The 15586-nt window shown below is 40.2% G+C and overlaps 1 protein-coding gene across 5 annotated transcripts in view; it reads right to left on the reverse strand.

The window, feature by feature from the left end:
- DCDC2 (doublecortin domain containing 2) overlaps positions 1-15586 on the reverse strand; it is a 195970-nt gene that overhangs the window by 127640 nt on the left and 52744 nt on the right. For all 5 annotated transcript variants that reach the window (XM_056521305.1, XM_056521302.1, XM_056521303.1 and 2 more), the window contains 5 exons: positions 13522-13598; positions 13276-13407; positions 12333-12479; positions 12069-12123; positions 345-522 (listed from right to left, as the gene is read on the reverse strand). In XM_056521305.1, coding sequence (XP_056377280.1) covers positions 345-522; positions 12069-12123; positions 12333-12479; positions 13276-13407; positions 13522-13598 — 589 coding nt within the window. The remainder of the gene's footprint in view (positions 1-344; positions 523-12068; positions 12124-12332; positions 12480-13275; positions 13408-13521; positions 13599-15586) is intronic.

Below are 15586 nucleotides of genomic sequence, written 5' to 3' on the forward strand. Positions count from 1 at the left end.
CTGCTTGTCCTCAGTGTACAGAGCCCTGCTTGTCCTCAGTGTACAGAGCCCTTCTTTTCCTGCCCTCACTTCCTGTATTTGGTCTCCTCACAGAGACACACAGGCAATAGCTGCAGGGACATATATATATATATATATATATATATATATATATATATATATGCGCTGAAACAGTTTTTCTGAGTTTTTAGTTTATTTAAAGTCTTAAAAGCAGAATAAAACAAACTTCATACACCCTCATCTTAGCAGATACCACAACTAAAAACTCATAAATTTTAAGATACATTCTAAAGATTTAAATGATTATACAGAAGAGAACTACTCTCCCCATGTTCATAACTTACCATTCTCTGGGTAGACCGCATTATTGTTCATTTCTTTCTTCTGTTTCACACGAACGGGTTTGTTTAGTATTTGAGGTTCTGGGTTTCGCTTTCCTTTTGTTTTAGGGGGTTGAGGAGATATGAGATGATCTACAGTATCAGCAGAACCTCCAGTAGATTTTGTGTGACGTTCTTGCCTCTGTCAACAAAAATGATCTGGTTACTTAAGTCCAAAAGTTGAATATTCACACAACAAGAGACCTAAAAAGCTTCATATGTTGTAAAATGATCACCACTGAACAGATCATCACGTGTTTGTTTTTTGTTTTCTTTTTTGCCTTACAGTAAACTTAGAAAATATGCTCACCAGACAAGACTATGCAATTGTTTTTTTTTTTATTGTTTTTTTTTTTCAACTTTACCACCCAAAATATATTTTCTTGTTTTGCAATACATGATGTGGTAAAATGATTGGTGCCAATAAAAAAGTACATCTTGACCTGCAGAAAAAATACAATCATACGACAACGTCGATGCAAAAACCTTGAGTATCTTAGAAGTAGAGGATGAAAGAAATGTGAGAGTAAAAATGACAATCACTGCCACAGGACGAGTTAAGCCATGAGTCATTGTGCATATATTAACATAGTTTAGGGCTCTAAATATTATTTAAATGGTTTTATGTATTGTTACTTCAAGTCATATGAAAAAATACATACGTACCATACTGTATATAAAACAGATAGATATGGATAGAATGTAAAGACTTGTTTACAGAACACCTTCTACTGGTCTTAAACACCTTTGGTCCTAATGACAACCACACTGTTCCTAAGGGATGCTCTTCTAAGGCCCGAGTGTCTATAGGGAACATGTGCTTGCAGTTGTGGTGTAAGTTTCCTTAGCAGCAGAACACATCTCATCTCTTGTCTACAACAACCTGCCTAATTATCGGCCATTATCTGGGGGATAAAACAAGTCCCTCGGCTTCTTCAGTTCCTCCGGCAACCACATAAATAAATACATTCCAGAAGTGTATCTCAGCTGAAACAGTCCTCAGGATCAAGTAAGGTCTATAATAAATGTCCTAGGTGTACCAGAACAATAACTATAACATTTACTGTAAATCCAGCACACTGGGTGTTCTTCCTTATAGCAGCTGAGAATATGTGATTGTTGGTTCAGTTACAACTATGTCACATTTTGGAAACACTGTTTACATATAATCAATGGTATTGTCCTCAATGCGCTACACATCTCACAGTTACATGGTTGGTAATGTGATAAGGAGAAGCTGACCACAAAAATGACAATCTGCCGGACATTTATCTAAACTGAGCTCATGGTGACATTGTCTACTTATAAGATATCCGTGCAACGATATGCACTTATCATGCCAGAATTCGTGAGCTATTGAATGTTGAGTTAAGGGAATGTTACTGTATTATGGGCACAATGACATACTGAATTATTGTGAACATAATACAGTAATGTTCCCTTAACCCGACATTTAATAGCTCAAGAATTCTGGCATGATAAGTGCAGATTGATACACGAAGATCTCACAAGTAGAATGAAAATAATTACGGGAGAAATCTTTCAAGATAAGACTGAAGATACTTAAGCAAAATTCTTGGGCTACAGTTCACTGTAAGGGTACGTTCACACGCGCTGGTCATCCGCTGGTGAAGGCCCGCTCTATGCTGGCTTTACATGTGCCTGCTGGTAGCGGCAAAACGCCGCTACGAGCAGACACACTGCAGCGAAGAGCGCGCGTACTCGCACAATGCGGCCGCTCTCCCTGCTCTGAGCTAGGCAGAGAGCTCCCAAGATGTGCGAGTATACTGTGACACGCACATCGCAGTGTGCCTGCTGGTAGCGGTGTATTGCCACTACGAGCAGGCACATGTAAAGCCAGCATAGAGCAGGCCTTCACCAGCGGATCTGCAGTGTAAAATAGGCTGAAAATCCTAAGGGTACGTTCACACATACACAGATTTGATGCGCAGGATTTTCTGCAGCAGATTTCAATGTAAACTAAATGACTGAGCACAGCTTCTAATCGGCAGTTACAAATCCTGCGCATCAAATCTGCGCAAGGTCCTGAACGTGTGAATGTACCCTCATAATGAATTCATGCACTCACGATTAGAAGATTTCTTTCTTTCGTTTTATTCTTGGTTTTCTGTAATGTTCAAAGCTTTACACATTTCATATGGTACAATTCGTGGAGCAGAAGCGTTCACGCTAGCAGAGATTTTAACATGCTTCTTGGGAGCCATCAGGATTTGACGCGACGTTTCGGGGGAAAGCCCCCTTACTCATGCATACTAGAGCCTGGTCTTCCAAGGTATTAGAAAAGATAGCACAAATGTGGCTAATCAGCCTTTCTTTCGATTCATTTTTATTATTTTTGTATTTATACGTGGCATCTGAACCAATATCTTGGATTAAAAGATATACTTTTACAGAAAAGCTTTTAAACTACAGACTTCATTTAAGCTTGATGGAGCAATCGTCTCAAGGTATGTAATCCAATATACCTGTTGTTGCAAGAGACGCCTGCGATTTATACTGTCATTAGCATCAGTGAACTTGCTCTAATATATGCCAGCGTATTTCCTTAACCCTGTGTTGTCTTTCTAAGGGTGCATGCACACCACGTTTTTGCAATACAGTTCCCGTATCAGGTTTTTGAAGACAAACGGATTCCTCAAAACCTGACTAAACTGTATCAAAACGTGTGTACAAATTTTAACCCATATAAGGTTAAAAACTGTATACGGTTTGAAAAATTATGTCCGATTGCATCCGTTTTTTTAAGAAAAAAAAAGTATACATTTTTTACTTTTCACTCCATTTTGAATAAACTTTCACTTGTTTTATTGAAATTCCAAGAAAAAAAACTGTGAAAAGTCAAAAACCGTTTGGTGAAAACTACATGGAACCGTAACCACATACGGTTCTGTACGGTTCCCATTGACTCCCATGTTAAAAAAAAAACGTATACGGTTTAATACAGCTTTTCACCCGAACCAAAAAACGTGGTAGACTACGGTTTTGGGTACGGGTAAAAAAAAACAGACAAAACCGTATAAGACGCAAAACGAACTAAACCGGATGATGTGTTTGACATACAGTTTACAATGTTAAGTAAATGCATATGATTTTCTATACAGTTCCATGCGGTTTTTAACTTGAAACCGAATACGGGAACTGTATAGCAAAAACGTAGTGTGCATGCACTCTAAGAAGTGTCTCGCCACAGTTGTTTCACTATATTTGGTGGATTCTCCTATTGTTTTAGTACTAAGAGCTTTTCTAGTTGAATTCTTATGTTCTGTCAATCTCAATTTAACCCCCTCCCGCAAAATCAGGTACATGTACGTGTTGATTAGGGATGACTTTCCAAATCACCACGTACATGTACCTGATAACTTTAAACTGTCACTGAAGCCAGCCAGGGACCAATCGCAGCGATCCCCAGCCAGCGATCACTGCTAATGGTCCGTCAGTACAGATGGACCAATAGCAGGGATCTGGTGCGGGTCTCCTCCTTCTCCCTCTCCTCTGTCGCTTCACTGTATTACGCGATCGGTGGTGAGGGGGGCCCCTTTAAACACGAACATAGGTAGTTCTTTAAAAAGATTACCAAATTTGGGATCAGATTTTATAATGCCCCAATATTTGTTTACGATTTTCTTAATGAGATTAGTATGTCTGTCATATGTACTAACGTACATTACTCTGTCCATTTGATTTTTAGTTTTTTTCTCTCTTTTTAATAGTTCTGATCTGTCTACAAGAGCCACTTCTCTCTCAATTCTGTCTAGATCTTTTTTATCATAACCTCTGTTTAGAATTTTTTTTATAATGGTTTCTTTGTTTTTCTCATATTCTTTGTTACTGATAATTCTTTTTGCTCGAATTTACTGACTTTTTAGCAATCCACGAAAAATATTAGTGATATGGAACCTTTTTTTGTGTAGCATGTTTTTTTGTCAGTGCTTTTTACATATAGAGTAATGTCAAATTGATTTCAGTTTTTTGTGAATAAGTAAGGGTAAATTTAATAGTAAAATGGGCCTCATTGAGTCTTTGCACAAAGCAAAGTAATTATTTTTGCATAAGACTTCATTAATACATTGTGCTCCCTCCCTTTGTGGAATGTTAGTATATAAACTTTGGACGTCCAGAGTGCAAAGGAATTTGACATTAGTAGCATCAATTTCTGATTGTAAAAAGTGTGTGGTATCTTGTAGACATCTTTCCAGTTTTTTAACCTCTGGTTGAAGGAAGCTATCCACAAGGATTGCTAGCGGCTCCAACAGGGAGCCCATACCTGAAACAATAGGCACCCCGGGGGCTGGTCGCGATCCTTGTGGATTTTGGGGAGAAGATACAGGATTGGGACCCTGGGAAATTCAACACATTTTTTTTTTTAGAGATAATGGGCCTCATTTACTAAACTGAAACCGACCAGTTTTTGTCTGGTTACTTTGGCGCAGAGTGTCTGAGACATTTCTGCGCCAGTGTGCGCCTGGGGGGAGGGGGCAGTGTGCAACAGTGTGCACAAAGGGGGCATGGCCAGACCGAAAAAGGGGCGTGGTTTCACAACCCGACCGATTTACTATTGAATTCACAGAAAATCCTGGGGATAAATGGCTGGAAATATCCACCTAGAAAAAGCTGGTCAGAAAATGTTCCCGACTTTTCCCAATAGTAAATAGAGAGGAATTCTACAAGTCTGAAACAACTATTCCCACTAGTAAAAACCTGAAACTCTTAATAAATGAGGCCCAATGTCTTCTTCTAATGCCTGATTAACAAACATTTCTATGTCAGTTTTTAGTTTAGATGTCGGGTTTTCTTTCAATGTCAAATATACATTTCTGTCAATTGCTTTTCAGCCTCTTTTAAATAATATTTCTTTCTCATTAGAACGATGGCCCCCCTTTTCAGCCCTCTTTATAACAAGGGAGGAGCCATCACATACATTTTTAATGCATTTCTCTCTTCTCTGGAAATACTGGAATTTAACCTACGGGTATCATTCCATTTTTCAACAACCTCGGATGTTACTATTTGGGCGAAAGCATCAACACTATTTGTTATTACTTCAGGTAAAAAAGGATTTTTTGCTAAGTAAATCAGGGATAGAATTGTAAGGGCTTATTTTTATACAGCATAGATCATTCTTTACCTTGTAAACACATTTTCATTTTAATATTATGACAGAATTTAAACATATCTACTTTAAATTCAAAGACACCTTTGTTATATGAAGGGACAAACCCTAAACCTTTATTCAGCACAGTTCTTTCAGTGTTTACAACTAGGTCTTCTCCTTTGGAACCATCTATTTTCCTTTTTCTTTGTCTCTGTATTTTTTATTTTTTACTGTACCACTTTTACGGTAGTGTCCATTGGTTTTTCTATTGAGCCAGCCTTTTCTTTCGCTTTTCCTAAAAAACTTGGCTTTTGAGGTCTGTCGGAAAATGTATATTGTGTATACATGTATATAGGTTTTCTTTGTCTCCATTGTCATCTTTCCTTTGCCCAGGTATAGACGCGATTCTGCAAATAGTCTCTCATGTCATGTTCAAATTTTTGCAGTTTGTTTTGCAATGTTATGGTTTTAAGTTTCTCCAGTTCTGCGGTTAACTCACTTTGCATTTGTTCAATTTCAACTTCTGATTTTATTGTTTTCAGTTTTTCATTCATTTTCACTATTTCTTTACGCATGAGTAAGGGGGAGTTCCCCGAAATGTCGCGTCAGACCCTGATGGCTCCCAACTAGCATGTTAAAGGAGTACTCTAGTGCAGAGTATTCCTGCTCCGTCCTGCCCGGGGTGCAAAAAAAATGAAAATGAACCATCTCTCACCTTCCTGGGTTCCCACGGAGCACCACTACAGCTGATCGGTCCTCCGGTCCATCCTCTTCATACTTCCGTGTGTAACGAAGCGTCACATGGCGCTCAGCCTATTGCCGGCCGAGGCAGAACATTGCGGTGGCCGGCGATAGGCTGAGCGCCATGTGACATTTTTTTTGCAGCCCGGGCAGGACGGAACAGGAATACTCTGCACCAGAGTACTCCTTTAAGATCTCTGCTAGCGTGAACGCTTCTGCTCCACGAATTGTACCATATGAAATGTGTAAAGCTTTGAACATTACAGAAAACCAAGAATAAAACAAAAGAAATAAATCTTCTAATCGTGAGTGCATGAATTCATTATTACAGTGAACTGTAGCCCAAGAATTTTGCTAATGTGTCTGTTAGTGGAAATGGTGAAGTTCCACACCTGGGCAGTGATTTGAGTGTGAAGAGCATACATACTTAAGAAGACTGAAGACAAAGCTGTAGGATATGTAATAATGTTTTATTGGTAGAGCTGTGACTCCTGGGACCCCCAACAATCTCAGATTCCATTTATTTAGCACCTGACAGCTCAGAATTTCTGAAACTTGTTTCTGAGACAAAACTTTCAGGCATGCTGAAGGCAACCTTCAGCATACTAAACAAATGTAACATATTATTGTCATGGGCGTACTCACCATAAAGGGAGACCATGCCACTGCTATAAGGACCATGGTGATAAAGACACAACTCTCATCTGACCCTATTTCGTAACACGTTTTGTTTGTTTTTTTGTCTTGTATAAATACAGATGTCCAGACTAAGTTCCATATGTATGAAATACCTGCTCTATTATTTCTGACATACAAGTTAACTAAAGTAAGTAAGACTTTAGGCTTGTGCAGGGCACAACTAGTATAGTGAAGCATTTCTCTACTTATATACTTATAGAAAAGCACAGAAAAAGATACAAACTGGTGTTTTTAAGTGAGTCTCATGCACGTATCCTGATGATATATCTCCACATTTTGTAGAGTAAATATAATGAAAAACAACTATAGTCCACACTATAGTTGGTCCACACTATAGAATTTACGAGCAGAATTCTGTTTTGAAATACCGCTCAGGAAGTTCGGTACAGCAGAGTCCCGCTGAAGTCAATAGGATTGCGCTGTAAAGTGCACGCCATGAAAATAAATCCATCGAAAGAATGATCTTGTTCATTTTTTAAGCGGAATACATTGCAGTCTGTGGGGTTGGCAATGTTGGAACGGTCTGCACTCGAAAACCCTCGGACTCTAAAGACAGACTATATCTAGCCGGAGATTCTGTATTAACCCCTTAACGATCGCGGACATAAATGTACATTCAGGTGCGGAGGTATTTAGCACACCAGGATGTACATTTACATCCTGTGCATGACCGTGAGCATCGGAGCGGTGTTCGCCTCATACACTGCAGGTCACGGCTGCTATCAGCAGCCAGGGACCCGCTGGTAATGGCCATTAACCCCTCAGATGCCGTGATCAATACAGATAACGGCATCTGTGGCAATGCGCATGTTAAAATAGATGATCGGATCACCCGCAGCATTGCTGCCGGGATCCGATCATGTGTAATGGCGGCTGGAGGTCCCCTCACCTGCCTCCAGCTGTCTCCTCGGGTCTTCTGCTCGGGTCTGAAATCAAGCAGACCAGAGCAGAAGATAGCCGATAATACTTATCAGTGCTATGCCCTATGCATAGCACTAAACAGTATTAGCAATCAACTGATTGCTATTGATAGTCCCCTATGGGGACATAAAAAGTGTAAAATAAAGTTGAAAAATGTAAAAATAAAAAGTTTTTTAAAAAAGTGAAAAATCCCCGCCCCCAATAAAAATGAAAATTGTCCCTTTTTCCCATTTTACCCCCAAAAAGTGTTACATTTTTTTTTTATAAACATATTTGGTACCGCCTCGTGCATAAATGTCCGAACTATCAAAATATAATGTTAATGATCCCGTACGGTGAATGGTGTAAACGTAAAAAAAAATTTTAAAGTCCAAAAATGCAGCTTTTTTGTCACATTTTATAAAAAAATTTATAAATAAAAAGTGATCTAAAAGTTTATATATGCAGATGTGGTATCGATAAAAAAGTGCAGATGATGGCGCATAAAAGGAGCCAACATACTGCCCCATATACAGAAAAATGAAAAAGTTATAGGTGGTCAAAATAGGGCAATTTTATATTACTGATTTTGTACATAAAGTTTGAGATTTTTTTAAGCGGTGCAAAAATAGAAAAGTATCAAGCCAGGGGTATAATTTTAATCATATTGACCCACAGAATAAAGGACACATGTCATTTTTACCGTAAAGTGTACATAATTCTTTGGGTTCGCCATACATTTTTTTGGTAAAATGAGAGGTTGGTACAATTGGTCACATGAAAAACAAGCCCTTATATGGGTCTGTAGATGGAAATGTAAAAGATTTATGGATTTTAGGAGGTGAGGAGGAAAAAACAAAAAATGCAAAAATAAAATTGGCCTGGCCCTTAAATGGGCACTGTCAGATACAAAAACTTTTGATATGATGTAAAGCATGTGTAACCAATAGGTTTTGCAATTGCTTTCATTAGAAAATTTTCAGTATTTCTTATTGAAAAAGCTAGTCAAACTATGATGTATAGTCTCAGGCAGTGTAGGGACATGCCCCCAACTAGCTACAACCGTGTGGAAATTTAGATACCGTATATACTCGAGTATAAGCCGAGTTTTTCAGCGCGTTTTTTTGGTGCTGAAAATGACCCCCTCAGCTTATACTAGAGTGAACTCTCCACCTGTCAATCCCTTCTCAGTGGTCTTCAACCTGCGGACCTCCAGATGTTGCAAAACTACAACTCCCAGCATGCCCGGACAGCCATCGGCTGTCCAGGCATGCTGGGAGTTGTAGTTTTGAAACACCTGGAGGTCCGCAGGTTGAAGACCACTGCAGCCTTCATCATCATCCAGACCCCCCCCCCCCCTTTAGTTTTCTACTCACCTCCCCTCGGTGGGAAGGAAGGGTGAGCTGTTCCGGGCCATCTATGCTGCAGGGACCATCCAGTGGGGTGGGTTAGTCGTTCCGGGCTGTCCATTTTCACCGGGAGGCCCTCTTCTCCGGGCCGGCCCCGGACTAGTGACGTTGCCTTGATGACGACGCACAGGGACGTCTGTCCCTGCGCATTAACATCCCTGTGCATCATCGTCAAGGCAACGTCATGAGTCTGGGGCCGGCCCGGAGCGGAGAAGAGGGCCTCCCGGTGAAGATGGACAGCCCGGAACGACTAACCCTCCCCACCGGACGGTCCCTGCAGCATAGATGGCCCGGAACAGCTCACCCTTCTTTCCCACCTAGGGGAGGTAAGTAGAAAACTAAAGGGGGGGGGGTCTGGATGATGACGAAGGCTGCAGTGGTCTTCAGCCTGCGGACCTCCAGCCGATGGCTATCCGGGCATGCTGGGAGTTGTAGTTTTTCAACATCTGGAGATCCGCAGGTTGAAGACCACTGAAAAGGGATTGACAGGCCGTGATGATGAAGGGGGGGGGGAATGATGACAGTGGTCTGGATGATGACAGGGGGGGATGATGACAGGCGGTGATGATGACAGGAGGTGATGATGAAGGGGGGAATGATAACAGTGGTCTGGATGATGACAGGGGGGGATGATGACAGGCGGTGATGATGACAGGCTGTGATGATGAAGGTGGGGGGATGATGACAGGGTGATGATGAAGGGGGGGATGATGACAGGGTGATGATGACAGGAGGTGATGATGAAGGGGGGGGAATGATGACAGTGGTATGGATAATGACAGGGGGGATGATGACAGGCAGTGATGATGACAGGCCGTGATGATGAAGGGGGGGAATGATGACAGTGGTCTGGATGATGACAGGGGAGGGGATGATGACAGGCGGTGATAATGACAGGCGGTGATGATGAAGGGGGGGGAATGATGACAGTGGTATGGATAATGACAGGGGGGATGATGACAGGCAGTGATGATGACAGGCCGTGATGATGAAGGGGGGGAATGATGACAGTGGTCTGAATGATGACAGGGGAGGGGATGATGACAGGCGGTGATAATGACAGGCGGTGATGATGAAGGGGGGGAATGATCACAGTGGTCTGGATGATGACAGGGGGGGGATGATGACAGGCGGTGATGATGAAGGTGGGGGGATGATGACAGGGTGATGTTCTAAAATTCTTCTTTTATGGGGAATACAGGTATTTACTAAAACAAGAAGGTCAGGAGACATAAACTAGTATATTACTCTAAACTTTGGATGTTTTATTAAAATATGGATACATTCTCCAGGTGCCAGAAGAAGAAAGCTTGCTTTTTATCATCATATTTCTTTAATCTAATCTTCAGTAAGCTGCCAATGCTTCCTACAGACTAGAAGCAGAGCTTGTTCTATGGACACAGGGCAGTGAGTGGTTTAATGTGTGACTCAGACCCCCGCTGCCCAGAGTGTTAGTTAAGCATAACTTAAATGACTCAATGTGCATTCCGTTTGGTTAAATATTTTTTTTGTATTACATTGTATATAACAATAACAAATATAGGTCCATACAATTAATACTAAGCAAACAATTAAAACAATGTATCAAAATGTCATGAAGACCTAATATTAAATTATCAGCTAATAATAAATAAAAACATGTATCAAATAATATGTAAATAAAGGGTTTGCCCAATTTTTTAAAAAGTTTTTCTATCAATTGGCATTATGATTATAATATATGTTAAATATATGTTAGATATAAAAGATATATTCACCAGTAAAATCCCCTGCCACTTACAATCTCATGGCTTTGTTCCTTCCTCTCAACTCTGTTCACATGCCCATGCTAGTATACCCACGTCACCGCTGCAGCCAGTCATTGGCTTTAATGGTATATGGTATGAGACTACCGAGATCAGTGGTGATCAGTGGCAGCCATGAAAACACAGCCAACAAAAACCCTGGTTAATCTTTAATCGGTATACATTATATTATTATTTTATTACTATTATTATGCATTGCTAAAGGCTTCTGGTCATTAAATAACGTTATTAATAAACAACTTATCATGTTACTTATAGGCTACCTTTATATAATATCTGCAAATATGATATAGAATAAACTACATTGTTTGTGGTTCATGTTTTATTTATAAAGGAGAATGATGACGGCTTAATAAGATGTGCCGTCAACCATAGTGAACTCTGTTAAAAATTGACCGTATACTCTCCATGCTGACTCACTGTATATAGGTCTAGTTTTGTCCAGTCATTGATCACTGTCACGTGGGTCAGTTACCACAATTATTAACTCGCGCTACAAATTCCAGTCAAATGCCCCAAGTGTCCTTGATATTCTACATTAATAAGATTTTTATTATTATTGTAATATTTATTTAACTAATTAAGTCAAGTAAATAATATGGTAAAACTATATTTATTCAGCAACCAGAATTCCATAAATACTGACAGCCCAGTACAGTTTTCTAGCATAGAACTGTACTAGTTTCTAGTACTAACTGACCTTGCCCCAGGGTCAGCCATATTGATCTCCACTAAGTAAAAGTTAAATAAATAAAAACAATTGTAAGCCTATGGAAAGTACATCTGTAGTATAGATGTGACACAGTGATATTTTAAAGTAAGCTATGTAGTCTATTATTTGTATCTAGTATGCCAAAGTTAGGCTATGCATCTCTAGGGATACGGTGTGTGTACAATGTGATGAGATTGACAGTTCCGCAGGGACCTGCTTGTTACACACTTACTTTAAATAGCAATCACATGCAAGTTATTTTAGTCTAAAACTCATCTGCACATAGGTTTTCTTACATAAGGTACTTACATTCTCCTTGGATTTTCTATATCCATTTATTGGAGGCAACGAAGATGCTTTGGATCTAATTAATTTAGTTGACATGGAAAAAGAAAATAAATATTAGTTATCAATATGTAATTTATGAAAGTACAGACACTGGGATTATATTATTGTTGGATTATACTAAGGAACTAAGGGTTATACTTAGTTAGAATTGCCCCATTTATTTATTTAAGGAAATAAACATTAAAATACAGACCATAAGGAACATGCAATAAAGTTTCGGCTTACCCTTGTGCCCTTCTAACAGATGACTTTGAGAATATCAGATCACTGTATGGCAACTTTTTGAATTTGTCTCGACCAACTGCAACATAAAATTGTCCATTTTCTAGTTCAGAGCCATCATTAATGGGAATTCCTTCTAGGGTGTATAATCTAAATGAAACAAACAGACATAACACATTCATTGGATTAGTGAATTGCATTGGTACTGTCTACATAGATCACTACTTAAAATGTCTTCAGTGATACATCTCTTGTTTTCATGAGGAAATCTCCTCAAAGTGTCCTTGTCATTTAACAAAACTTTATGACATGTCATCAGTCGTGGTGTAAGTGTTCAGACCCCCACCGAATATTAGATAGAGCGGGGAGAAGCATGTTCTCTGTCCGCTTGCACTAGATGGGCTTCATTATAAATCTATGGATCCCATCTAGTGCAACTGGACATATATTTTAGTGAGCCAGGGAGTGAAGTAAACAGCTGCGCGCTTCTCCCAGCTCATTTTAGAAATCAGTAGGGGTCTAAACACCCAGAACCAGACTGACTAATACTTTTGGCCTGTCTCTGTAACACATCAAGTGTTTTGTCAATTGACAGGGACACTTTAACCTTATAACTATGTAAGGGTGAAGTAGTATAATAATTTTATCAATATATCTATGGTATTAATAAACATTTATTTCTAATACTGACAAAAGACTCAAGGATCCCCACTGCATCCAGTGATTGGCTTAGTGCGCATTTCCTGTATATTTACTGTATATTCCTGCACATTGGGACAAGGACCAGGAACCATTAGAATGCCAGCAGAGGGAAATCAAACTGGTGAGTATGCCTTATTATTTATGAGCCAGTTTTCTGAGCTCTAAAAAGATTACTATGGATGGATAACTTCTTTAATATTAAATTTGAACATTAGCAGATCCAGAATAAAGATAAAGCACACACCTGTGTACTGCTCCATTCCGGAGTTTCACTTTGTCAGTAACCATGGCTAGAACAAGTTCCCACTGGTCCAGGACTTTTCTAGGTAGCAATAAACGTACCACTGGGTTCATGATATCTCCATTAGCAATAAGGCTGGTAGAAAAAAAGACAAAGAATATAGTATCATATAAATAGTTTAAATATAAATAATAATATAAACATGCTTCAATATATAAACAATGTAATGCTTGAAATAAGATTACTCACAACACAGTACACGGCTCTTGAAAGTTTTTTCTAAATCGTGCCGATACATTGATTCTGCTGTGGGACACAGGTTTCACCTATAAAAGACCAATAAGAACCTAACTAAAGAGATTATTACAATAACATATAGCATAAAGTTTAATAGCATAAGTTTGCAATGGTTACGCTTTGGCTACAGCTGTCATGTGCAATTTTGTTCAGACTCTCAACTAATTGTAGCCTTGGGGGTAAGAGTTGAAATTTAGGTGGAGCAGGGAAAAAGTGTGCATTCTGCAGCTCAGTCTGGCCTCTATGGCACTTGAAAGTGATAGAAAACATGATTTTATAACTTTACAAACTGCAATCAGCTAAGAGACAGGTATCATTTGTTTTATCTCTCCCTCAGTTATTTGCTCATGTTTGTGATCATAATATAAAGCTGACAGATTCCCTTTTAAGTGGGCCTGTGGTCTCTCTTTTAAAAGTGAGATACAGTCTAGATAGCTGGGGGGGCGCTAACCACGTACCTTTTTATAGAATCATGATCACCCACCTGTTACAGAGATCTATATCTCGGTATTCGCTCTTACAATCTTGCATTATACAGTGTGAGCTGTACTCCTTATGACAGGGCCTTACATACTTAATGTCTGTGGCATGTATTCAGCTCCAGCCAGTGCTCAGTGAACGGGAAACAGGTCTTGCATTCAACAAGATCCTCCTGTCTGAGTGCTGGCCGGAGCTAAATACATGTCCAGGCTATTAAATATGCAGGCCCCCGCTATAGGAAGTACAGCACACACAGTACAATGCCATCCTACCCATCTTACAGAGTAGCAAGACTATCAAAGCCGAGCCCTATATCTCCGCCTGCCCCCCCCCCCCCCCAGCTATCTATACATGCCTGTATCTCACCTTTTTTTAAAAGAGAGACCACGGGTCCTCCTTAATGTAAGGAAAAAGAAACATTCCCCAACTTCATCGTCTCGAAGATTATTTAGCTTGCCATACATGCGCCTGTGTATTATAAATTATAACTGTGTGTGAGGTATTATCCAAGACCTGGGGGTGGAGGTCATTTAGACTGTGGGTTTGTGTATTGCATTTTATTGGGGGTCTGGCTGTTTGTTTACATCTCCTTTGAAGTCAAAGGCTCTTTTGAAGCAGCAGGAAGTCATGCACTCTGGTCCCATCATATAATCAACCAGATAAGAGGGCCAGGAACAGAGATGCCCCTCTGGTGGGATCAGAGGGGAGGGGGGAATGTAGTCTCCCTCCAAAAAGGCAGATATATAATATTTAAACAATGCTAGACTCAGGTTGTTCAAGGCTGTGCCACAAGCTGACAAGACCATCCTAAGAACAGCTGGACTCTCACTCTCATGGACTGATACCATCATGCTGTAAGAACTTCATCTTTTGTTTTCTGAACTTGTCTTGCAAAACTATTTTATATATTTTTGTACCTGTATGTCATTTGTTCCTGTATATATATATATATATATATATATATATATAGCACTGTGATACCTTTTATCAGATTAAATGTTTAATTAATCAGCTCTGGTCTTTGATCTCTAAATATATGAGCTCACCTTTCTGAAGGCAGCTCTGGTGGAAACACGTTTATCTAAGGGTTAATTTGGTGACTTGCTGGGACTAGTAGTGGATACCCAGAGGTCTGGCGGCTTTAACCCTTGCACCATCACACTCTCTTTAATGTCTTGGCTGGACCGATAGGGTGTGATCGTGACAGCGCCCATTAATACACTGGGCAAAAACAAACTGAAGGAGATTAAAGGGGTAGTCCAGTGCTGAAAAACGTATCCCCTATCCTAAGGGGCCCCGGCTCGCTGGCCAGATAGCGGGTGTCGACCAGCGCACGAAGCGGCGGCTGAAACGCCCCCTCAATACAGCGCTCCGGCTCTGCCATAGAGTTGTATTGAGGGGGCGTGTCAGCCGCCGGTTCATGCGGTGGTCAACAGGCCCCGTTCACGCGGGCTGCCGGGGCCCCGTACAGGAGATTGCGGGTGGCCCCCAACAGTTGGACCCCCCGCAATCTGAAACTTATCCCCTATCCTTAGGA

This window comes from Hyla sarda, chromosome 5, assembly GCF_029499605.1.
Source record: "Hyla sarda isolate aHylSar1 chromosome 5, aHylSar1.hap1, whole genome shotgun sequence".
Lineage (NCBI taxonomy): Eukaryota > Metazoa > Chordata > Amphibia > Anura > Hylidae > Hyla > Hyla sarda.